The 27,401-nt window shown below is 40.3% G+C and overlaps 1 protein-coding gene across 1 annotated transcript; it reads right to left on the bottom strand.

The window, feature by feature from the left end:
- Positions 1-359: 359 nt before the first annotated feature.
- On the bottom strand, positions 360-15,169 carry gas2b (growth arrest-specific 2b; the record flags this gene model as incomplete). Its single annotated transcript, XM_080029058.1, has 7 exons — positions 360-566; positions 7,533-7,640; positions 7,755-8,343; positions 9,115-9,178; positions 10,723-10,864; positions 11,480-11,589; positions 14,947-15,169. The coding sequence occupies 7 exons, from the start codon at positions 15,167-15,169 to the stop codon at positions 360-362; spliced, it is 1,443 nt and encodes a 480-aa protein (XP_079885184.1).
- Between the last annotated feature and the right edge of the window lie 12,232 nt (positions 15,170-27,401).

Genomic DNA, 27,401 nt, shown 5'->3' with positions numbered 1-27,401 from the left:
ACCTATAGTATAAAAGTTTAGTATCACATATGACTAAGAAAAAGCAGCAAATCTTGAAAGTGTAAACACAGGAACAAGCGAATGCTCAGCATTTGTTTTTTTTACAGCGACTGAAATGATTCATTGATTGTAATAAACAGTTATTGTCTTATCGTTGAAGACATGCACGTCACGTGGCTTAACTGTCAAGTTGTTGCAGTAGGTTAGTGCATTCCCAAAGATAACAATCACCTTATCTGTTATTTAAAAGTTGCATTTTCTTTTAAACGTGAGGTAGGAAAAAAACAAACAACAACAATAACCACGTTTTGTCTGATTAAGGTTAATGTCAGAAGCAAAATAGAACACAATATGAGAGTCTACTTCTTGCCACGGTAATGGGCCCCGACCACCATGTAGCTGTCAGGTGAGATGTTCAAACTGGGTGGCTTGGCCTTGTCCCTACAGAGCCTGACCTCTGACCTTCCTCCTCCTCCTCCTCTGCAGGGGTCGTGTTTCTGCAGGTAACTGATGAAGGTCTCCCAGCCGCCGCCCACACGCACCATCACATGGCGCTCATTCAGCATCTGCAAGGGCAACAGTCAGGAGGAGAAGAGAGTGCTTGGAAATGAAGTGTGCATATATTTTTTTCTGGCTGATATATTGCCAGGATGTTTATGAATTCTCACTTATATGAAAAGCAATCTCCCGGCCCTCCCCCAACACACACACACACACACACACACACTCATGCACACACACAATGTATGCACACACACCAGTCTAATATTTACAAGCTTCTTGTGCATGTGTAGCCCTGCCTATGAAAGGCAAATGATCTCCGGGATAGCTTTGTCAAAATCTCATTAAACCAAATGAAACAACACCTCGTGGGACACAAGCTGAGCCCCCCCACACACACACACACACACACACACACACACACACACACACACACACACACACACACACACACACACACACACACAAACACACTCACACACACACACACACACTCTCTCTCTCTCACACACACACACACACACACACACACACACATACACACACACGCACATGCAGGACTAATCGACACATGAACATGCATACACAGTGCATCATGGCACACAGATATGCAGCACAAGACATCTAATGAACAGCATTTCAAATCAAATAACTACTCTACAGCCAGTCTGTATAGATGCACAGAGATCAGCTGCTGTCTGAATCAACACATCCTTCACAGACAGAAGACAAAGATCCTTACAGCAGAAAACCAACTGCTGCCATGGCAACTACAGCCACAATATAAAGCCTGGAGAAAGAGAGAAAAAAATAAGCAGAAATTGAGATGAGTTCAGCGCTCATACCCCTCAACTCCCAGCAGACATTAACATTCCCAGGAGGCCTTGCAAAGCCATCCGTTGTCCTGTCAGCACAGTCCCACCCCCTCTCGCCTTATCGCCCAATAAACCCTTCATTACGGAGCCATTAAGAATCTGATAACACAAGCGGATCCCCTCTACTTGTTCCGGGGACGCGTTTGTCACGTGTACGACATTAGAAAATAAATAAATCAATGGTACATTTGCAGACACGTGTGCACAGGCAGAAAGCAGCAACAGAGGAAAAGCCCAGGCGTGGTGCGTCTCAGCTGTCATCCTGCAGATTAAAATGTTGAGGTTGACAGGGGTCAAGTCTGACATCCTGAGTAAACCACTTTCCTGTCAGACGTGCTGGAATTGTAATTCTGACTGGTCTTCATTCTGAGAATTCATCCTAAATTGGATTTTCCAGATAAATAAAATTAATAAAATGTAAATGAATCCAGCATTGTGAGTGTTTATTATTTTTTGCCAGTATTTACTTTAACTTTTTTCTGTTGTGTTTAAAACCAGGAAATAGAATTGATGATGTTATAGCTTTTAATATTATTGTTTTTATTATTCTGGCTTCTGGTTATCTTGCTTCATTTGTGTTGTTTCTTGTATCCTGGTTGTTTGACTATGAACATTGTTTTTCTCACGGTGTATGTTTAAAACATGATAAAATAAAGTATATATCTTTGGATAAATTATTTTTATATTTATATGGCTAAATTATCACATGACTCAGACAACTATTCAATCAATTTATCAATAATTTTGTATTTATATTGCGCTTTTCATACAAAAGTAACTCAAAGTGCCTTACAGAGATTAAAAACAACAGCAGAGAAAAAGAAAAACAGCAAATAAAATCAAGATCACCCCCATGGACATGCACAGAGACATACACAAATACATACACACTCATACACACACTCACACATACACACGCCGACACAGAAACTCACATTCACACATACACTAGCTATCACTATTAGCAGGGGAGTAGGGAAATGTCTCGCCAACCAATATAGAAAATTGTTTATTATAATTATTATGATGTAAAACAGAGTCAGCATCTTTCTGTATTCTAATATTAAACACAAGCACTCTTTGTTCGAGCAGATTCATTTATTTCTGTCTCTACAATTCCCCCTCCCCCTCAAAGGTCTCTGTACAAAGTGTACTACGTCTGCAGCCCATAAACTACCGTCTGGATTCCCCTGTGTTCTCCCTGGCAGCTCCATTGATTCCTTCTCTCCTTTCCTGCTGAAAGATGCATGAGCTCAGGGAAAGAGGAGTCATTTGAACACCGGCCGAAAGGAGGCAGGCTTTAGCTACAACTTATTTTGATGCGTTTTGTTTTCTTTTCTTTTTAGTACAGTGAGTCTAAAATGTACAGTAGAGATGAATGAAGGCAAATGTGTGTCATGCTGTATTCGACTTGCATAAGAGATCTTGATGAGACTACCAGTTTACATAAAGTTATATATTATGTATACTCCATGTGTGAGGTATACTGTGTTTTTGAGAGACCCCGGGACAGCACATTGATTAGTTTTATAGACAGCCCTTGGCAAGTTAGAAGAGTTACAGTTGGAGTTGATCATAATGATTTTTAAGGACAATGAGGCAGATTTTAGGCATGCTATCTGCACAGCTCTGGGGAAAGCAATCGGATAGTCTAGTGGTTAGAGCGTCGCCCCAAGAGGCTCAGTCCGGTTCGAGTCCAACCTGTGGTCGGTTCTCTGCATGTCCTCCCCTCTTTGCCCCATTTCAACTCTGTCTTTCCAATTCTGTCTTATACAGCGAAAAACGCTGAAATAACTTTAAAAACACATGAGGTTGATATTATTGGTTTTCAGTGTCATGTCTCAACAACAATTGGAAGGATTGGCACAAAATGTGGTAAAGACATTCATGGTTGATGAATGATTCCATCAAATGATAGGCAGTAATGCCACTTCAGAATGATAATTCCCTCTTCTTACTTTCTCCACTGTAAGGTCAAAGTTCAGGGTCACCTACAAGACAAAGACCCCTGGAGCTTCTATGGAGTCAATGTCTTGCTCAAGGACACTTGAGAGAGGAGGATGATGAAGGGGTTGTCATCATCCTCACTTCGGTCCTGATTTTGCTCAGCTAAAGCTAACCTTCAAAACACGATGCTTCTTTTAAAAAAAAAAAAGATTCTCTTATGTAGAAAGCATCCTATAACGAAGCACTGATGTGGCATGATATTGTGAAATGTCTGAATGTATTTTCCTTCCATTGACTCAATCAGACATTGTCCCTGCTACAAAGCTGGAGGAGAGCCTAATTGGGCGCAGAGAAGAAAGAAAAAAGCCTTCCCCTTTTTTTACACCAAAGAATGGCGGAGCACTTCAGGGCCAGCATGATTGAATAGCCTCCAGAGGGGATAGAGGGGAGCGGTGAGTGTGTGTGTGGTGTTAGGGAGAGGGGGGGTCATAAAGTTTACACGTGAGGAGGGGCTGTCATGCTCAGCCGCTCATTAACAAGCTGTCTGATTAAACCCCCGCACTAATGACTTTGTCTCGGTAATCAATAGTATCTGCTCACTAAAAAGGTCTGTACACATTGAATGGCACGCTCTCCTAGGGGCTGCACTGGGGTTATCGTGGTATATGCTAATTGAGGATTATGGCATGTTTCCCAGCACACATGTAGGCAGCTGTGAGCTTCTAGGTAATGGATGGAGACGGGGTTGATGGGCTGCGGCCCTCTATTCACACAGAGTGTTTGCGGCAAGAAGGCGAGGGGAAAGGAGCACTGCAAGCAGTGTCTACAAACTGGTAATTATAGCTTGAAAAACGGACTGACAACATTGTAAGGATAACCCTGCAATGATAAGTAGAAAATGTGAGCCCAAAAGTCAAAAGGTTTTTCCTTTTTTTCTTTTCTTTAACATAAATGTGCTCCGCTAATAATATGCTTTGGTTATCACGTCTTATCGCCGTTCTTTGCTGTGGAGTTCTAACATGGGCTCTATTGTTAGTGACAGGTGGGCTGTGGAGAAACAGGTGGTCTGTGACTGGAAGGGGAACATTATTTCCTAAATGGGCTGTAAAAATATTTCAATCTCTGCCCGTGAAAGTGTGACTGTAAAGCTGCTGTGAGTGATGGGTCAATCTAATCAACAAAGCGTTAACCAGGTTTTAAAAAGTGACCAATTAGCCAGCGAAGTGATCAATCTGATTTCACAGACACATTTTAAAAATAAACTATGTTTTACAGCGTGACCTCTTTAATGGACAATGCATTACTTACACAGTGTGCACTAAACCTATACTTTTATATTTTTCTCTCCAACTCCTGAGTGGGCAGCCATTTGAACGGCACACCACGCTCATATCTTCTAGAAATAATGCTAGAGGAGAAGTGTTTATTTTTCCTTCAGGTTTGAACTATTTGCTCAAGGTCTAGGTGCTGAATAAAATCATTGTCAGCCCAGACTTATCCTGACCATTGGTTGCTAAGCAACCCTGCCTCTACGAAGGCCATTCCTTGAGCCTTTGTGTAGAAGCCATATGGGTGGTGCACGACTCCGGGAGGCTGAAAGGCACCTACATCTCCATCCCAAATGATCAGTGGCTCTGACACACTGCACTTGTTGCTGACTAAGCTGTTGATTAATAACCTGAAGGCCTTCGCACCTCACATCTTATATGTGTTATAGCATCTTTGACGCATCTTCAGTGGATGAAACATAAGAGTTGATTTGGAATTCACGTCATGGTTTAAATGTACCAAGTTACAATTCCAGATCATATTTCACATTAATGTATACATTTTAAATAACTGTTACATTATCCTTATATTTATTTTACTATTACTACCTTATAAAACAACACATCAGCACTATTGTCGTCAAACTAGGGGAGGGAGTGGGCGTGATCCAACTTTTTCCTCTAGAAAATACATAATACACTAATTTGTTTTGCACATCATGTTTCAATGTGGAACTTAATGCTGCCCAGATAATGTGCAGCGGTAATATTTGCTCAAGCGTAGTAGGTTTTTCAAGATTATTTTCTGGAATTTTCCATGCTTTAATTGACAGAGTGAAGAGACAAAGATGAAATGGGGTAGAGAGCGGGATGACATGCAGAGAGCGAGCCGGGTCTGCTGCATCGAGGACTGAGCCTCTATGGTACGCGCTCTAACCACTACACCACAGAGGGCCCCAGGTGCAACATTTTAGTACACAAGTCGTAGGTAGGAAGTCAAGGTGTATGGCAGACATACCAAATGCAAGACTTTATACCGGGGGTCACTAACAGGCGGACCGCGGTCCGGGTCCGGACCCAGACGCCGTCCTATACGGACCCGGACCTGTAGTCAATCAATTATTTAAGTATTTAATTTTGACGGGGCGCTTCTATTTTGACCGGCGCAGCTTTTCTAGACTTTACGGTACTGGTTTAGCGAATCAGGAAATGCTTTCGAGTTAAGCCATCCCGCCTCCTGCTACTCAGGCAGCCAATCGAATCTGTGCATTCCCGGCTCAGGCTGGCTCACAGACAAAGAGACAGTGAGCTATCATGCGAGAGATGACAGAGAGAAGTGCAAGAATTACGAGAATTTCAGCTAAATAAATCAGATTAGAGTGAGAAAGACAGCGGGAGGAGAGTGAGAGACAGCTTTCTCTCTCGCTCGCCCGCTCGCTCACCGGCTCTGTGTGTCGCGAGCGAGTTAACGAGCGATCAACAGCTGAGTTTTTTCCTATTATTTACTATCTATGGTTTTTTCCCCTTTTGTAAGACTGGTGAAAACCGATCAAGGTGCAATCATGTGGACTCTCTATTACCCTGATGTAGACCTATGTGTGAATGACACAGACATAAGATTGACATAATCACCAATCGCCAGCAGCACTGCATCTACTGCCCACAACAGCAACAGGAAAAACATTATTTTTAAATTTTTTTTTGTATGTAGTTTCAATTATCTACATTTTAAGTTTTATATATTCTTAGTAATGGCAGAATTTATAAATACAGGTTAATTTTTTAGCAAGATATTTGGCAGTAGCCCCCACTAACATTAGCGAAAGCTAGTGGTCATCCGTCCCTCAGTCCAGTTATCTGGCTGCTAGCAAGTTATGTTGTTTTGTTAATTTTTCTATTCATCTTAACTATATTAAATGTTGACCTTTTCTTTTATTATTTTCCCCAGAATGCACCAGAATGCTCCGATTACATTCTAAAAACACAAAAAAAAATTACTGGGGGGGAAACCCCCAGACCCCCCTACAGGGGTTTAGTTTCTGACATGTCACTTTTTCAGAGCTTTTCAAAATTGCAAAATAAAAATCCAGTATTAGACAAAGTGGGAGATTACTATGTTAAACAAACATAATAGGTATAGTGAAGTTTAGAAATTATACATTGAACATATTTCTCAAAATCATTTAATTTTTCAAAAATGAATTATATATTTTATCTTTATTTTAAGATTATTATTATATTTATTTTCACCATTTTATTTTTAAATGCAGCCCTTCTCTATGAAGAGATTAGTTTCAGTTGAGTCACTTAAATAATACATATATCTTCAGCATTATATATCTATAATTATTTAAAAGTGAGAATAAATATTGTTGAAATGTTTTTGAATTGTTCTTTCTATATTGATCTGACAGTCAGTTGTTAATTACATGCAGACGTTGATACAACTACTAGGCTACTTCACTATATATCACACTGAATCATAACGCAAGTTAGACATTATGATGTTCCGGACCTTTGCTTGAGGACATTTTCTCTAACTGGACCTATTTGAATTTTAGTTGAATACCCCTGCTTTATACAGTCTATGACTTGGATACAGGAAAGATTTTACATTCTAAATATTGTTTGTGGTTTCAACTAAATGTTGGTAAAGAAGAAAAAAAATGTCAAGCCTCGAGTCTTGACTTTTAAAATATTTAACCAAACCACTGTATTCCTCTAACTGAATTGTGATTGCCTAAAAAAAACAATAATTCAGTTTAATAAAAAAACACATTGTCAGATATGTCCAATATCAATATTTTCAGACATGACAAATATGAATCACCTTTTCTCATCTTGAGAAAAATGTAATTTAAGCGGCATACATGTTTCTCTTAAACTGTCTTTATATATGAACATTATTACTAAGAGGCCATGTTATCGTGAATATACTCACCCGAATATACAGAACTTTATCCCCGACACGGTAGCAGCCTTTAGGTTGCTTCTCAACAAGGAACCTGGTCGGACAGCTGCAGGGGGGATTTTCAATAATGTTTCTCACCTGGGAAAGGTTAGACAATAGGAGGGGTCAATTCAAGTCTAAACATACAGCATATACCTTTAAAAATCTGTAAGCTCATGTAGCATTTATTTCACTGGACACAATAATACATACAATATCATCCAGAATGTTGTTGGTGCCTGTGCTCTTCCTCCGGCTTGTGGATTTGCTGGAGGAACGTGGAGTGAGGAGGGCTGCAGGTGGGGAGCTGACGGGAGGTGTAGTTTGTTGTGTATCTTGGTGCTTGTTTATTATTGTGGTGGAGGAGGAGACCATGTAGGCGGATAGCAGGGTTTGGCCCGGCGAGGGCACGGCTGCTGACGGTGGAGCTGAGGCAGGTGTGTGAGTAGTGGTGCAGGGTGAAGAGAACAAAGGTGTTTGTGTTGAGGCTGTTGCTTTGGTTGTACAAGGGTTAGAGGCTGAGAGGGAGGGTGAACATGGAGGTGCTGGGTCTGTTGTGGCTGATGGAAGATCAGAGGCGAGGGAAGCAGTGAGGGTCTCAGACAGGCCGGCTGTGCTCGGAGTGAGGGGGAGAGGGAGAGAGGGAGGGGGAGGAGGAGAGGGGGATTGTGGTGGTGAATTCAAAGATGGAGGAGGAGGAAAAAAGGAGAAGGGCAGACGGGATGATGGAGATAAGCACCCGGCCTCCTCCCTCTCTATCTCTCTCTCCAACTTCACCAACCCCGGGGGCTCCACGCCATACCTGAAAGAGAGTTTTTTTTTTTTTTTTTACAAATAATATCTCAGCAATCGAGAGGATGAATCAATCACAGAGTATAGAAGGGTGATACCCAACCAGGAGCACTTGAACCCCCCATGGAAAAAGGTCTCTGGTTAACCAGGCAGCACTTGGAAAGACTGTGAAGGAACTAAACCTGATAGTAATTAACAGAAATAACTGTTTGGTTTTTGAAAAAATATATGTTACTGAACACCACGTGTTGCGATTGAGAGCGGGTAAAAAAATATAGCTAAAAGTAACATTAACGGAAAACCAGTGGAAATTGATACATAAAAGTAATGGATAACCAGAGTAAGATGGTAGAAATGTCCAACGTTGTCCTTAATATTGACAGCTTTGGTGTATGTAAAAATATTGGAATATGCACTTCAATAAGATTAGCAGTTTAAAACAGCATTTGGTTTATATCATTTCAAATAAACACATTTGCTACATTATGGGTGGTATCAATAAAGGGGTACTTGAGTTAATCTAAGCGACTATGATGGATAAGGTAGATTCTTAAAAAAGGTGGGAAACCACAGAGTAGACAGGTAGGCCTACTACTTAACTGTAATGTATTGGTTTAAATGCAAAAAAATATTTGGGTGTTTTGTCTTTGTAAGTACATAGGAAACTTGTTTTGGCATAATTTTTTGGGATAAAAAAGAATAGTGCAGTTTTTTTCTCAGTGTGATTCAGTTTTGTTTTTCTCCTTAAGAGCTGTTCCAGCAGTTGTGTTTTTCGAGTTACCTGGCTCCAATTCTTCCCAGTTCCATCAGGCACAGACACACCTCCCGAGGCTGCTTGTGGAGGACTTCACGCAGTACATAAATACAGGACAAACATATGAGAAGAAAGAAAAACAGTCACTCATCTGGAAGGAAAGATGCTTCCGGAGATAAACTTCTGTTTGTCAAAAGAAAAACAGGATCGGCAGTCTGAACAGAGAGGGCACATTTCAGGAGCTATCTATTGTGCCTCTCTATCTTTGAAGCAGAGCAGGAATTCCTGAGGGCTCTGGATGTGCAGCTGGGGGCATGAGGGCATGAACACTTCATCAACAAGTCAGCCTCCTGCTTCCAGTCAACTAACTATACATTGAAAAGAGGGGAACTAGGCCTAGGCTACTGTATGTGCATTCAGTTTGGAACAGAAAAAGTAATAGTTCGTTAATGTGTTAAGATGACAATTGATTAAAGGTTGAGTCAGCGATTCTGGAGAAAGCTTTTAGTTCAAAATCACTTTTTGTAAAAAATAAATAAATATATGAATATCTCCTCAAGAACCACTACCTGGCTGTCAGTACTGTGTGTGCACTAAAAAATAATTCCAGAGTTAATACACATCATAGGCTATGTAAACAAGTATGTAAACAAAGGGTATGTAAACAAAGGGGTAAGCATACCCGTTTACAGCACCTAGGCTGTGTATTTACACTGGAATGTTTTTCTGTGCATGCACAGGATATACTGTCAGCGGAATGTGTGTAGATATTCTCTGAGTGTGACAAGACGTGATTTTGACTACAAGCATTCTCAAGAAGTGCTGACTCCACCTTTACGCATGCATAAAAGTGTGTGCGACAACAAAACACAATCTAAATCTAAATGTAATGAGCAGAGAGACTGTCACCATCAATCATGGTATTTTATTTGAATTCACCTGTATTCAACTTCCACCGTCACATCCCAACTGCAGCAGGAAAAGGAGATGAGAGAAGAAAAAAAAGAATAATCATATGTGCCTTCATAAGCCAGGAAAAACTGAAGCCAGTCAAAGCAAAGCAAGTTCACTCTTAGCATCGCTCAATTAGTAAAGTGAGGGTTATTCTGCTTGCAGCTGGGGTCTTATTGTTGGTGGGGATTAACCTACACATTATCACTCTCACGCATCCGCCTCCCTGCATTGACATGCCCGAGTGAGAAGTGCACAGAGAAGAGTGTGTTTAATGATACAGGACCATGTACAGCAAGTGGGTTGTCTTCTCATCATGCATGCAGAAGGTGTGAGTTAGAAATGACGCAGGGAGTCTGAAAGCACAGAACCGCATAACACCCTTCGTTACTTAACACAACAGCGTTGGAGATATTGTGATGAATGAAAATATTGAAGAAGAAATATAAGGGACAAGATGTTCTCCCAAACATGGACACACATGTATAACTGTCTACAAGCAGTTGTTGGGACTTGTTTTATTATTTTTACCTCGGTGAGGTGAACCTCAAAGTCTAAAGATTTCAGTTTAAATGTTCTACAACAGCTGTTTGACAAGATTTACTTGACACCTTTATTGGTAAAAGGATAGGCCGGAGCTCCTTAACTCCATAATGTGGGACTCAATCTCCGGTCTTTACTCACCCAAATCCTCCGACTCAAAAAGGTAGGCTCCGTCAATGCCGATCTTTCGGCACCAGTAGAGGAAGTTGGCAGTGTTGTCGCGGGCGAAAAAAGATCCAGAAGTTGCATCAGCTCGCCAGCGGATCACTCTTCTCATGAAAGGCTGTGATTGTTATTGTTACACACATAGCTAGTGAGTTTGCAGTGGAAACGTGTTTTATCCAATAATTAAATAATTGACTAATATTTGTAAATGTGACCAGTCAGTATGTCAGAGTTCAGTCAAGACAGACAATACACTAGTTAAAATATTATCTTATTTTTCTTCGATTCAAAAACACCATTAAGGTGAGGCTAAGTAATTGCATCAGATGACAGACAACATCTGAATGCACCACCAAATGTTGTCAACCTCAGACCTGACCTCATTACACTGGTTTAAGACTCTCTAAGCTTTTAGCTGTGACATGTAACAACAGGTTACAGGCCCAAACAGGTGTTTTTTTAAACGTCGTAAATATATTATGAAAAATGATTTTCATCGTGGCTTGAAAAGGTTTGTATAGTCACAGTGATGAAGTGCAAAAGAGAATAAATCTCCTCTGAAATGTAGAATGACTTTGCATTCATTCATTCATTCATTCTCTCTTTGCCTTCCTTTGGTGGAACAAAATGACCTTATTTTCTGTTTTAGTTATTGTTCAAGTGAACTCTTCTGTATGCACATGTTTGTGTGTGTGTGAATGTGTGCGTCAGTTGTGTGTTGTTGTTGCAGCACCTTTCCATTGCTGTATTGCATCATCTGGTCCTGGATCAGCTGTGCCAGCTGACAGAGGATCACGCCGTTATCCAACCGCTCCATCAGGCTGTCTGCTCTGAGGTCCACACCTGAGGACTCACACAAAAACGCTGAATTACGTACAGCAATCCATAGGTATTACTTTTCGTTTAGGCTCAACGATTTGTTTTATTTTCTACCAATTCTCATATGAAAATGCCAAAATCTTTTAAAGGAGTTGTTTACACAATATTACACACATAATATGTATTCCAAGATATTTTAAACACTTACCCTAACTCTAACATTATAGGTCAGCAGCTCAAATGCCTTGGAAAAGGTGTTGTATTTCTTAAAGCAAGAGACAAATCTGTCCACTACAGTTTTCATAAAGAAAACTAGGTGAAAATGCTGCTGAAAACACATGGTTTTTCTGTAAATCATTAAATAAAGGTGAAAATACAAAATATTTGGGCCGTATAAGGGTATTTTTTACACATTTCCACACAGATGTTTTGAGCATTGTTTATTAGGGGGCCAAGCCCGAGTAGGGCTGGGACCGCGTTTTGCAGAGCAACGCGGTTCCCAAGCCCTGCGGGGCAGGGAACCCTATTGTTCTTGTAGGGATTATTATTATTCCTATTCCTTACGTAAAAGTGGTGCTGCAGCCCAAACCGTAAAGGGTTGGGACATGCCACTTGCATCACTAGTTCAGACCCCCGGTCTCTCAGCATACTAAAAAATTCAGACATGCCGGCCACTAGGTGGCGCTACAACAAAGGAAAAGGCGTTTTGGGCTATAACTTCCGCACCGAAAGTCCGACAGTCAAAAATTTCACATCCACAGATGCCCACAAGTCAGCTGCATCTTTTGAGATAGGCCACGCCCATTTGCGATAGGATATATTTTTTGCTACATCGAAAAAACTGTGTCAGTCACCAAAACATACTCCTCCTACAGTTTTCGCCCGATTTGGACGAAACCAAAAGCATTATGCTCTACTGACTCCCACGAGCAAAAGTTGGTCAAATAAGTGTTCTACGACCATCGGAAGACCAAACGGTAGCGCTTTAAAGATTCGCGCAAATCGGTAAAAAAAAAAAAAAAAAGGGATTTTCCTGAAACTCAAGGGAGACTATCATGGGGCATACCTGAGCCTATGGCAAAAATATGGGCAAGAAATTCCTATGTGGGCCGGACTTATTAAAAAAAAGATTTTTTAAATTTTTTTACCTGTTTTCGCCATTTTCTAAGTCTTTAGGCGGGAAAATGGGAAAATTCAAAAAAGTGTCTTTACAATGGAGAGGATGACAATTTCATTTTGCTATAACTCCCCAACCGAACATCGCACATTCAAAAACTTGACATCCACTTGTTTGGTACATTGAGCTGCATCTTTCTATCTAACGTAGTTTTGCGAATGTCATCCATAGGGGGCGCCAAAACCACAAAAAACAAAGAAAACGCGTTTGGGGCTATAACTCCCACACCGAACATCCCACATTCAAAAACTTTACATCTCCGGATTCCGTGAAGCGAGGGGCCGGCGCCGCGGACGACGACGCCCGATCCCGAGTCGCGCGGGAGGCTTGGCCCCCGTTCACAACTGCTTGCAGTTCTAGTTCCAATTGTGATTAGCACCAGCAATCTTAATGAGCCCCATTGCTACCATATCTGTCTATCTCATAGTAGTAACACTTTGGTTGATGAGCTGGTAAAGCTTGACATTGTTGTAGAACTATGTGCCACTACTAATACACAGCATACATAATACATGTATATGTTACATTATCCCTTTTAAAAAAAAACTCGAATGCCTGTTTACAGTTCTCTCTTTTACAAAACAATGACAGACTTTTCTTTTGTGCGTTATAGCATTAGTCAGAAACCCATCCCACTGGAGTCTTGTCACTTTCCAGACACCCTCCTACAGGTTGTGGCATGTGGAGACTTTGAATGTTTTCTCTCACAATGCTTTAAAGTGAATTTGAGATAAGTAAATGTTCTCCATGTTTAATGTGACTGAAGCTTTTTTTGCCCACTCTTCAAAATAAAAGCCCCAGTTCCAAAATCAAACTGTCAACTGTGACAGCCTGACGTGATATTTTGATGATAAAAAAAAATAAAATAAAAAAAATATATATAGGGGAAGGTGGGGTGATTTGTGCAACTTTTTACTCAAAGTGATTTTAAAGTGAGGCCTTGACAGTTATGTCTCCAACTCAAATATGTACATATATTTCAGGATGTTGTGCATCCCTGGCAATAAAAACTTTGGATCTGGAATAAACTGTTTAAGAAATATAGCTTTCGGAAAAAAAGTTGTCTTGACGCTACGTGGGGTGATTTGTGCGTCATTGTGTCACAATGACAAAGTCACCATCATCATCTTTCTGGCCATCTGAACTCTCATCAGTGGTGTCGTTAAGTGGAATTGAGATGTCACTCTCTTCTGAGCTACTGTAGACAATCACTTTCTTTTGGTGACCAGCGTATACAGCCATGCCACTGGCACAACTCTCAGAAATGTACTTTGCACTAGTTGCTCCGTGCTTGTGGAACCAACTGCCACCTGACAAATGTGATTCCCCCTACATTTCTGCCTTTAAATCAAGGCTCAAAACCCATATGTACACCCTGGTGTTTCCTCCCCATTAACTATCTTACCTCTGCACTACTATCTGTGTTTATGTGGATGTATGGGCTTTACGTCTTTTATTTTGGTTATTGTTATTGTACCTTCATTGTTTACCTACTGAATGCACTATGTACAGCACTTTGGACAGTGCAAACTGTCATAAATGTGCTTTTATAAATACATTTTACTTACTTACTTACTTATAACTCACCCAGGCCCTTGCGCACAAATCACCCCATCCCCAGAATTTTGGATAATAGGCATGATGCAGCAATTTAGGGTTGACATTGTGCTAACTATATAGACTCAAAGTGTAGCATACCAAAGCACTAAACATGTGTCAAATGTTTTCAAACGTGTCTATAATTGTTCAGACACAATAATCAAAAAACCTTGATCATGGAAATTTTACTTTGAAAGGCAAAACACAGTTTTTTGAGCTTAAATGTGCTTATATCTTATTCCTTGTGTCTCCCTTCTTTACAGGATGAGTCAAATGGATGGCTCTTCTTAAATATGTGGTCACATTTCCAATTTCTTCCACGGTTTTCTAGAAACAAGGGGTTTTGCATCTTCCAAAATGCACAAATCACCCCACCTTCCCCTATATATATATATATATATATATATATATATATATATATATATATATATATATATATATATATATATATATATATATATATATATATATATATATAAGTTTTACAAAATGTTACAATCAAATAACTTATTCTGTTGGATTTTTTTTTTACTGTAGCTATTATCCACATAGTGTAGCTATAACATCAGTTTTGAGTGAAAATCAATGGATAAAAACTGTCTCACCCATTAGGGTGTTGAGCCAGAAGGCCAGGTCTTCTTTCATGGGCAGCAGGCTGGCATCGTGGCGGTAAGGCAGCCACTGGTTGTACTCCTGAGGGCTGGTGAGGCCCGGCCCAGAGTGTCTGTACTTTTGGCCAAGAAGACAGTTCATCCCCAAACCGGTCAGGTGCATTGGACTTAGAGGGCTGTCAAGGCTGGTGTTCATTGCTTCCACATCACTGTCCATGCTTCAGCTTTGATCGATCGTCTTTGATTGATGCTGGTGAACCAAATAACAGATGCAGGTTTTGACTTAACTTGAATCGGCTGTTTTCTGACTGCCTCCTATACAACCATAAAATCAACGGCAAACTCTTAATTCTTAATTGTGTGAAAGTCCCCCCTACTGAATTTACCAAAGCTAGGGCAAAAATTGGGAACAAATGTCAGTTTATAATCACTACACCTGCAAAATACAACATCAGTTCACTTCACATACCATAGAAGTGACAATATAGTCTATGGAAACAACAAGTGAAATAACATACAGCTGCTATCCCTTCCTCCAATCTAAGAGATCTTGGACAAAATCCAAAGGCAAAAGTCTGAGTTAGCCAAATCAAGTGGGTATTTTCCTAAACAAAATGCTTTAAGTGCAGAATTCCCTCTTTCTGTTTCAGACAGGTGTCCTAGCTAAGCTTGGATCGAGGACCATAAAACAAAGTCTGACTGTTTGTCTGAAGATTCACATTATTTTGTGACATGTTAGTATTGTTTTAAGACCAACTAATGTTTTTCAAGAGTAATACTGGTGGATTCCTTTCCAATGAAAACACGGAGCTGCCTTGCACATTTACAAAAGCAACAACACATGTTGAGACAAATTGTATACTTCGATGGCATGCATAGACATTATTCTCACAACTTATCATCCTGCACCATTAATCAAAGGGATTAAAGTGACTGACTAAGATATACAGCTACAGTCCTGAGCCAGTCTCCTGGTGCCGCTACATCATCAGATCATTTGTCCTGTTCCCAGAGCAGCCTCCATCATAAAACTCAGTGCAATGCAGAGACATGCTCTGACTGCCAGTAACACTCGCTGCTAATCAGCTGGAATTAAGACAACAACATATGCAGTGGGTCACCTGGTCTGCAGTAGATATATACAGTAGAAACATGCAGAGGCTCAGTTTGTGCCAGATGACCAACTTTAAAGTTGCACTGTAGGGTAATAAGACTTAGCAGGCACCCAGAAGGAAAACAGCCATTCAAATGATACAATAATCAGGGCATGTAAATTGCTTATCATGTCCAACATCTCGGTTTAGCTGGGTAATATGCTAACATTTTGTATCTGAAACTAAACATGTCATTTGTTTTGCAAGGATTTGGTGATTTTGGTCATAAATTAAAGTATCGGGTTTCTTAAAACGTTAGATGCTAAGCAGTTAAAAATTATTACTATTCTTCCGGAGCAGAACAGGAATATCAAACTTTCATGCTAACCATCCAAAGAAGTCATAGGATCTCCAGAGTCATTATAATCCATATATGCAGACAATGAATGCCTCAGCAATCTGTTCTACAGTTGTTGAGATATTTTAGTCTGAACCAAAGTGGTGGACCGACAGCCTGAGAGAAAGAGTGACATTGCCGTCCCTTCAGTCATGTAGCTTTCTTGGCTAATAAAAGTATATCTGCTAACATATATTATCTTAAGGAGAATAGTCAAGGGAAAGCACACCTGGAGGCCAGATGTTTTGGACCCGTCAAACATGGTCCTTTAGAGCTCATTTATAGTTGGATACCCCCTGTGGCTCAGTCATTACAAGCTCAAGAGTAGTTTGCCAAAAAGTCACCTCACTAGGCAAAAAAGTTAATGAGAAATCTGTTTAATCACATAATTACAGAGGAAGATGGGCAAAGATGTGTGCAATATGTATGTCAGTGAACTCTGGGCTTAGTTTTTTTTAGATGGATGTGAAGATGATGTTAGATGTTCGAGTCTGCCAAGTTTGGGGCTGGTTTACAGGTTGACCGGCAGGGCATGAGAGCCCCTGTCTCTAACAAAACATCCAGGTGCAATATTCACACCTCCACTACAGGGTGGCTCTGCTGGGAAGGGAAGGCAAAGGTCACCTACTGGCCAGCTCTAAGACACTAGGAGCCTTTATACTCCTGAAGAGCTGAGGGTCCACACACACACACACACACACACACACACACACACACACACACACACACACACACACACACACACACACACACACACACACACAGGCCCATGCATGTATCAGCGTTTGTATTCCACCTCATTTACTTGGCACAACCTTTCATGTTTCCCGAAGTAAGATTTGCTTCAGTAGTATTTCACAACCTTTAATTGTGCTTTCTAAATAAGGGATCATTCGTACAGTCTACCCGGCTCTTAGCTGGGATTCTGCTAAAATTACAAGCCAGCCCGCCTAAAATTTTTTTGGCAAAATGACACATCTGAGCCCAAGCGTCAGGCATAAATACCTGAACATGTACTGTATGTGCGTAAGAAGACAGAGTGATTGATGATTCGGTTGCATGTGGCCTTCAGCACAGTTTTAACGCTGACATCTCCAGAGAATGAAACCAAAGCCCTTGTGCCTGGTAAACAACTAATATCACAACTAGTTAACAAAAAGTCTTCCTTACATGACAGGCGCAGCTCTCAACTTTACTTTGGAGAGAAAAAAAGCTTGAGTTGCAAATCTGTCTCTGAAAGAATAGTCTCTTTTGAGTTTTCTGTGCTGCTGAATAGGCTTGCGAATTCTGCTTTTAACTGTTTGAAAAAAAAATGTAATCACATTTTACATAACTCAATTATATATAATATATATATATAATAAGAGTTAATGGTAGTACGAGTGAATGAATAACAGGTAGGCGTATTGAATGGATACAACTGCAGAGTATAGATGTTTCAGCTATAGTGGTGTCCTCACCCCATGACTTTCCTTCAGCTGCTTCCAGACTAAATAAACCTCATATCAACACAGGATGAAGAGATGTAGCCTTCTGCCGTTACGCACCCTGAATTGTAGAGAACTACTGTTCTCCAGCTCCAGCGACACACAATAAAATATCATTTTGGCAGCAAGATAAAAATACATGACAAAATTCTTCCATTGGTTATTTTAGTTTGAGGTTAATAAAATACACATATGAACCTCTCAGAACAGTCAGTTCATTGAGTAAGTTCTGACTCAAAGTTGACCAGTCCATGTTGGAGGATTTATCTCTGTATTGAGAGAGTGACATGATAACTTGTTCAAACATCAAAATGCACTACATCTGTTCTTATGGCAACATGTATGAAACCAAGATGTTGTTGTTTTACAAACTGATTATTCTGGGGGATATTTACTGTGTGCAAAATAAAATAAAATAAAATAAATAAGACAAAGAAAACTAAACAAGAGTGCTTTAAATTATGTGGTGGTGAAGTTAAAATAGGCTGCAGAAAAAACACATCGGTGAGTGCTAAGTGAGTAGGCTAATAACTCTGTTAGCCTATAAGTTTTGTAATAGAAAAAAAAACTTGCAGGCTACATTATGAGAAAAAAAGGTTTCAACAAAAGTTATGGTAGGCTACCTGTCCTGCTTTCAAACACTGTCAAAAATCAAAATCTAGTCTAAACTTTTACAGAAACTTTGCAATAATCAGCAGACAGCCTAGTAGGCTACACGTGTTATCATCATCATGGTTACCGTCATCATCAGCAGCAATCATCCTTTAACATTCCTAACTTTTATGGGGAAAATACAAAAGAACACACAGTAGCTTTACGATTTAAAATATAGCCTACTTACAAAACGCAAATCAACCGCGGGATTCTTCAAAAAGAATAGTTTCATAGACGTTTCTTCGCAGTATCTTCTCGTCCGTATTTTTCCTCTCACACGCGCACACACCAGTCACGGCCAGATGTTCATCGCCCTCGGCTTCTCCACATGTGAGCACATAACAATGTAACGAGGTGGGAGGCTGCCGTCACTTTTTAAAACAAACTCTCCTGTACACGCCTGCAACTGTGTGGTGTCAACTTATGGTGAAGGCTCCTGAAGACAAGTTGTTAGACCGAAAAGAAAAAATCAATTGAGCCTACTTTCGTTTTTTTCTTGACACATTTAGCAGAGAATATTATATGCAGAGTACCAGTCAGTTTCTAGTAAAAAAAAAACGTTCAAATTTGAACCAAAATAAACTTCATTGGTGTGTTTTTCATTTTGTAGTTAAAGCTGGGGTATGTCATTTCAGATTGGTCAAAGTTAACATGAGCTGTACACTTTGACCAATCAGTGCGAGGCTCCGATTCTCTGTTCTTATTGGCTGTTGGTACTGTCCATTCACATGACGTTGTTGGTGTAGAGCGTGTCAGGGAGGGACCATAGGGGAGGGACCAAAGAGCACAAGTGGAGCGGTTGAGGTATTTGGATTCGAATCTCTATCCCAACTGCTATTTTCTCCCCAAATCCTTCACCCCAGCTTTAAGTGCTGATTTGACAGCAAACCGGAAGTAGCCTAAACTTTGTTCCTCTAGCAACGCAGTCCCAATCAAGTTTTTGGGAACGCTACACATTAGTCACAGACTAGTGCATACTTTGGGTAGTTAGGAATGAGTGTGCAGGGGAGGAATGCAGAAATCTTTCTGAAGTCTACCTATTACTAAAGTAAACATCCTTTAGCGCTTCTGACACACGCCCCCTAGAGGCTGTGCAGCTCCTCACAAATCTTCCTCCTTGTGGAAAAGGGACCTGAACCAACCAACAGTAGGCCAAGTGGGCCAGTGGGTAACTGGTGCCAAAGTAAGATATTTTCAAAAATGCCATATTGGCTTTGAATTTGAGGCTTTGCAGACCATAATATTATGATGCCACTGCATTGTATAATCATAACCTCAGTGACTTGCTTGATAATAACCTTAACTAATCAATCCACTTGTGCACAGTTGGTTGCATATGCAGAGCGGATGATATAATACCTTATGCATATTTAAACAGCTGCTTATGAGTGGTGATTGGTGACTCATGTGCTCCTTAATAGGAAATATGCAATGGCCAAAAAAAAAAATTTGGAGCCAATTCACAAAATGAATACCCAATATTAAAGCTCTGCAGCTACTTGGGACCATATCCTACCAACAATTATGTTTATCTACAATATTTTAGAAAAATGTATTTATATGTTCTCTAATGTCGGCCTACTTTGACTGGCAGCATTCATTCCAAAATGCAGGAGTAATTGATTATAGATAGATTGATTGTCAATTGATAGAATGGCTCATTATCATTATCAGTGTTGACTGTCGATTAATATCTCTTCTGCTATCTCTTTGTCATCAATATTTTGTTTCTTGCCTAGCCTGATGTTGGTGTTAATTACACTTCCTGAAAACAAAAAGGTGTCTCCCACCCTTTTTTTATTTGATATAGCAGCAAGCAGCCTTAGGGCCTCAATCAATCAGGTTGGTAATGGATGCAGCCATACACTAATCCCAATATTCTTTCCTCCTGATGTATTTGTGTGTGTGTGGGGTGGGGGGTCCCAGGTGTGGCTGCTGGTTCATTTGCTGCCTTCTCCCAGAGGACAAGTCCCTCATGTTACTGCGTCTATCAGACACTCCCTTCTTCCTCCATCAGAACACTTCCCTACAGCCCTCATTTGCACTGGTTGGCATTCAGCTGACCTATGCTATTGTGAATATTAATGAGTGATTGATGCATTAGACTCACAGTATACAACATGCATTTAAGAATGTAACCCCCCACACACATTTTATTGAATAGTTGCCTTAGAGAGCACTAAAATGGGAGAAAACCAACTCCTTTCTCTGTCTTAAGACAATGTTCCTTTGAGCAGATCCACAATTTAGCAGACACGCTGATGACGTTTTAAAGACCTGTTAAAACAATTTAACAATGACTCGGAAGCACCCACAGAGTTAATACATAGTCCCTCAGCGTCCAGGAACGCAGCCTGGGATTATAAAAAGGAAGCCAGACAGCACAAGCGGGTACACAGGTTCATCTCTGTAAAATGTCTGCAGGCACAACTTAAAGGATAAGGTGATATTAACTCTCAACTTAGTAAAGGGATTTCCTTTGTACTGTGGACCTCTCTTGTTTTCTAAAAAGCTGTTAAAAACATCTGTCAATCACATTGTTGCACTAGAACATATTGCTCAAGTCTGACATTTTGTGAAACACACTTATTTGCTTTTAAGGTGAATAATTAGAGGAAGAAACCGGTAAAACAGCTAACCTGGTCCTGTTTTTGAATGTAATTGTATCTCCCAAAATGTCAATTATTTTCTTTAAGCGTCCCACTACAGCACCTGGGTTGTGAGTCAGCATACTGTATTAAGAGATGTAATTTCAATAATAATAATTTAAAAACAATCTCATACCCCCACCCCTATTATTAATTACACAAGCTGGTGTATTTTAACCAGAGGTCTGTCTGGCAGTGAAAAAATCATTGAATTAAAACAATGTCTCAGCTACACGATGCGGATCAGCACACACATGACAGATGGCATCGCATGTTGCCAAGACAACTGAGCCCTAATCCACCTCTTTCTTATCCCCGCCGCAATCGGGGGGTGGTGGTGGGAAGGCGTGGATAATTCAGCACGGGGCACCATGTGCTGTGTACCACTCAAATTGGTCCCCTGGGTCAAGAGGACCTGGGGCCCATCAGATGGGGACACACTTATTAGGGACTCACAAGTGTTTTATCATCCTGTCAGATTTAAGAAGATCTCGTTTTGAGGTGGAATGACCTGCGTTCATGTGAGGGAAAATGATTTGTGTGTGCTGCCCTTTACCAGGTGTATGTGCATGTATCCATTTTTCTGGTTCCAAAAACTCTATAGTAATCTAATCTCTTCTAAAAATGTCTCCTGTGAAAACTGTGACTTCAAAATGTTGATTTCCACACATTAACACTTACATTAATGATCATTCATGTTGACCTGATATTCAGATCAGTCTGTCTTAACTATCCACATGCAAGAATCATATGTTTTCATCAATACTTTTTTTATGTTTAAATAATACAGTTATATTTCGTTAGATGGGGGCTGTGGAGAAATTATTATCAGGGTTATTTAAGGGCATGCAGTTCAAACTGATTGCAGCTAGGGTGTTACAAATAGATGGTTTTGGTTCCATTGGGGATCTCCCATAGTGTTTATGGAGTTCGACAGAGACTTAATTTAAGGATACCTTGGCCTCAGCTCTGCTGCACTCATTAAACTATTTCTGAACTAATACATTTTCTAAAACCTCATGGGATTTTAAATCATATATGCCTTTTTTAATACGTTCAAATGGTTGCTGTTATTCACTTGTGAATACCACTAACAACAGTCCTTCCCGACTTTTTGCCTTAGATAGAATTCTTTTTTAACCTGACAGAAAATTCAATAAAATGTATTTTAAAAGCATTGAAGGGAGCAAAGGGATTTCACTGACATTTCCTTGTACCTAATTTCTCATAAAATGTGCGCCCATCACCATATTATATGTGATGTTGGGAAATAAATACTCCAATCAGACTTTGTTTTCCCTCTCAAAGGGATTCATGGTGATTTAAATCATGTCACTGAATCCTCTTAATTACCACTGATTATTCCTACAGAGCCTTAAACATGCCTTGCTGTCACAGACTGTTGGTGGGTGTCTGGCTGTGAGCTGTTCATATAAATGACTAATAAATAATATTTCAGACATTCCTGCTCATGATAAATGAGTCCTGCCTACTTCGACTGAGGCTGGCAGGCCAGGGGATCAGTAGCTGCAGGGCAGACCTTTACTTTAATCAAACTACCTGCCACACTGAGCGTCTAAATGTGGAGCCACTCTGGTTGAGAAAATTACTGTACTTCACCTTCGAGTCAGCAGCAGGAAAGCAGAAAAAAAGGAACCGAAAAAAAACTATATATTCAGGCAAATGTTTGCATATATTCACATACTAATATCAAATGTCCTGATAGAGAAAATGTGTGTCTGTGGAGTATAATGACACAAGGCCGCTAGAGGGCAGCATAACAACTTAATTATAAACCCTTGATGCTGGAGTAAGAAGGAAAAAGATGTGCCATCTTTTATTGGATTGGGGCGCAGCACACATTGTGTCGAGAATTAATGTGCCTGCTTTGAAGTAAATAATAATAATCAGTAGAAGAAATCAAATCCAACCCAACATCGTGTAGGTCTGTTGCTTCACCCTAAAACAGGAAACATCAATTCTTTGAATAGGCTACCTTCATTTTCAAGTGCATTGCATTTTCATACCTGTGTATGCCTGCACACAGGGCCGACGGACTGGGTAGACAAGGTATACAGTCGTGGGGGGGCCCAAGGCAGAGGGGGGCCCATACATTTTTTTTTTTTTTTTTTTTTTTTTTTTTTTTAAACAAGCTAAATGTGTGGCCCCGATCTTTGAAGGCCCTGAACAATGCCATTCCAAAAAAAGAAATAATTGACTGGCTTGTGATAGGCCCCTGACCCTTGCAAGGAGATCAGGGGCCTGCGCATGACTAAGCCATGTATGCGGGAGAGTAAGCAGGAGCAAGCCAACATTGAATTGAACTGGTGGCGAAAATAAACGCAGCGATGTTTCTATGGGGATATTTAGCTGTACAGAAATAAGTGCTGGCAAAGCTAGGACAGTTTAAGACTCCACATCACTGTGGCAACACAACCTATCTATCAGCTCAGACAGCGCAAAGAAAAGTCTGATGAGAGTGATGGCCCCTGCAAGTTTCAGTAAGTTTAAAGAAGTGCCACACTGTTACTGCCTTTGAAATGCATTTCGACATTTTAAGGGGAAAACACATTGTATTTATTATTTCAACTATTGAGTTATTTGTAGAACAGCATGCTAGTGTAGGCCAACAAGATTGATTTTCTGAATTTTCAATGCTGCTTTATTTTTATGTTTTAAATTGGGAAAGACATGTTCCAAAACAACCTGTATTTAAAAAGAAATCAAGCAAGTAGGCTAAAAATAACCATTAATTAATTATAGGCTATCGCATCACAGTAGGCCTATTGTCCACGATAATCACAGCCCCCATCCATAAAGGAACTTTAAAAAGTTTAATTTGCACTTGATGTGCCTACACAAGTGTATGGTCTATTATTTGTATTTAGTGTGTCTGCATAGTATTGCACAAAAACAGTAGAAGTTTTCTTTAATTGTGTTTTGTACTGTCTGTAAAATTATACTTGCACATAGCAAACAAAATTGCACATCTGTATTCAAATAAACAGTTGTTTATTTCTATAGTGCGCATTGGCATCTTTGAGCAAAATACCCCCAAAATTTAAGCGCCGCGCCTCCTGTGACCCTGGCCTGTGACCACCTTGACTAAGACATATCATGGGGGAAACACCGGTAAAAGTAATGATTTGGTCATTCATCAGATGAAATATTGTGGAGTTGTCTGGCTCAGAGAGACATGTGTATTGTAAGACCGCTTTTCAGGGGGCCCATCAGGACTTTTTGTATAGGGGCCCAGAATTTGGTGCTACGCCCCTGCCTGCACAGCTCCATGGTTAGATGAAAAAAGCTTAATGCACTTCACAACCTTCAGTCGGACATTGAGAGGGCTCGGCTCCACAAGACTCTCTGTCATTCACCTCTCTGTCGCTCTGACTCCAATCACTGGGATTTTAACAAGATTACCGGGAGCGAGTGGAAGCAATGGAGTACCAGTGTAATGTAATTATCACGTGATGGAGTGCCTGAAACAGCTGTATTATCACTGGCCAGTCGCTTAACCCCTGTCAACACGTGAAGGATCACAGCCTCAGTCCCAGTGTGATGAGGAACAAAGGGTTTATCAGCATATATGAGCATAATTGTGGATTAATGTTGTATAATATACAAACACAAGCAACAGAATGGTGGATGAGTGAATGTTTGCCTTTTTCCGTGTCTTTGTGAGTATTTGTGCACACATACTCTAGTCTGCACACTCACTCTCTGATCCCCAGCCTCGTGGTCCTAGAGTGTCTCCTGAAAACCACATTTATCTCCTATGCCACTTCCTTTTTACACAAGTAGCCTAGTCTCCATAGCAACTCATCTCAGTTTTTGAAACAGACAAAAGACAGAAAAAAATTGAAAAGTAGGCAAGGACATACACGAATAATACATTTAGAGCCACATTATTCAGTTGTGTGCAGAACATACACAAGTATACACAGAGATGTGAAGAAGCAGAGATGTAGAAAAGCTTTACCACACATCCCCCTTTCACCATTGAAAAAAAGGATTGAAAATTGTTCTAAAACATTGTGTCCTCTCTGACCCTGCCAAGAAATATTATGGCATCATTTTATTTTATTATTATTAATTATGTTATACATTTTAATATTAACTTTAACTGAATCTTTTTCTTTCTTGCTGTGGTCACCTTTTCAAACGTAACTCCTCCAAATGTTTTGTGATTGGGCAGAGTTATATTATTATACAAGCGTATTGGATCATTGTTTAGTTGGCAGTACTTTAGTTTAAGAGCCCCTATTTACTATTTATATGATTCATTGAGTAATAAAATAATGAGTTTAGTTTAGTTTATTACACCTTTGTTTTACTACATTGACATGAATTAACACCAGCTTTTATTTATGGATGTTTAGAGAAATATTGTAATTTATTTATGTATTTTCAACTGCAAACTGTTGGAAAAAGTAAAGTATTTCCATTGTTCTGCTATTGAGTAAATGTGAACTACTTCCCACCACTGCTTGGGGAGTTGTTGAGCTTGACTGACTTGTTGGCACCCTGGACACAAAGAATTTGCATGTGTTTGTGTTTATTTGAGTGTGTTAAGGCAATGGATAGGGTGTGTAGCCTACATAGTCTAAAAAGCTTGAAAACCAAGTCGAGGAGCTGCCTCTCTGCTCTGTCTGAGCAGCAGGGAGAGAGCATGACAGATGGACAGAGAGAGCGAGGGAATGAACAGAAACCTTGCCCTTCTGTGGAGCAGTGGATTGACAGATTTACCGTGCTTCTTGTGTAGCGGCGGTCAGGGCGCCATTATAATGGGCTTGTTTGTTCAGTCAGGAGCATAGGTGTGGAGGGGGAGTCTGAAAATAAGCCGTGTTTGATACATCAATCATGAAAGCTCACTGTCTGCAAAGCCAAAATCTGCTGGAGTGTGAGTGGATATAAGTATGAACAGCCACTGGGAGGTTACGGCCTGCCACTGTGTCTTTGCGCAGGAGGCTGAGCACTTGTTGGCACGAGGAAAAACTTTTTCAGAGATGGACCGTGTCTGAACGGTGCATGACTCATCCGATAGATATCATTCAGATAAGCTTCTCTGCAGTGTCTGAGTCACCATGCAGTAGTGACAGTGAAGGGAGAGCAGTAGGGAGGGAGAGAGGGAGAGAGAGAGGGAGGGAGAGAGAGAGTGAAAGGAAATGAGCAGATGACAAAGGGAGCTGATATGATGAAAGAAAGATCATGACATTATCTTGTGCTTTTCATCTGATTCTTTTCTGCAGCCTTCACTTAGCTGACTAGGTCTGTCAGAGGCGTTATCTAGTCGCACGGTTGATGTTGTGACAATCTAGAGTTGACAGGAGGTGCAGCCTTTGGATGAAAGATTGAACACAATTGTCATATTCTTTCTCGACCCTGTACATTTCTTCAATAGGCCATTCTTTATTATCTGATAATATAATCATGGGATCATATATAACATTTCTTACGGGAGTATATCTCTGATTACGTGGAGAAAATGAGACAAATGGAGAGTTCAGGACACAGTTAAACGTTACTACAGGGAGTGTAATGACCATCATTTTCTGTTTATACCATTAACATTAGAAAACTATGTAAATCAATCAAACAGTAAGAACACACAATTTGACCAGTCCTGGCATACTTTGAACAGTTGTGATGGAAAAATAATGGGAGTTATAGCCTTAGCTACAATCCAACCTCGGCTTTTTCATGTAAAATATCAAGCTGTTTATTTTTCCATCATCGCTCCAAAGCAAATGTCAGAGGCAGTGTCCCCTGTGTGCTTTATCCTATTTGTTTACTGTCTGTCCCCTTTTCTCTCCCACACACAGGTCCCAAGGTGTCGCCTCTTGCAGGCGCAGCTCTTAAAGGCACCGTGCACCAATGTTTCATAACAGCAGTGCCCCAAAACAAAACCAATATATGAGCTGAATGTAAATATGTGCTGTTAAATTCTCGTTAAAATTCGACTGCAGGAAGTCAGTAACAAAGAGTAAAATGGATTCAACAATTGTTTTTTCAATGTAGGAGCTATGGTGTGTGGTTAGCTGCCGTGAGTGGGGAGTAATTGCCTACGATGGCAAAGCAATTTCTTACCCTAATGGGAAAATTGCACGGTGAAGAAAGGGGCTTGGTGTTGTGCCATTCATACTCGCAATTACAGCAAATGGTTTAA

The sequence above is a fragment of the Ammodytes marinus genome, assembly GCF_949987685.1.
Source record: "Ammodytes marinus genome assembly, chromosome: 1".
Classification (NCBI taxonomy): Eukaryota; Metazoa; Chordata; class Actinopteri; order Uranoscopiformes; family Ammodytidae; genus Ammodytes; species Ammodytes marinus.
This window is presented reverse-complemented; position numbering and strand designations above follow the sequence as displayed.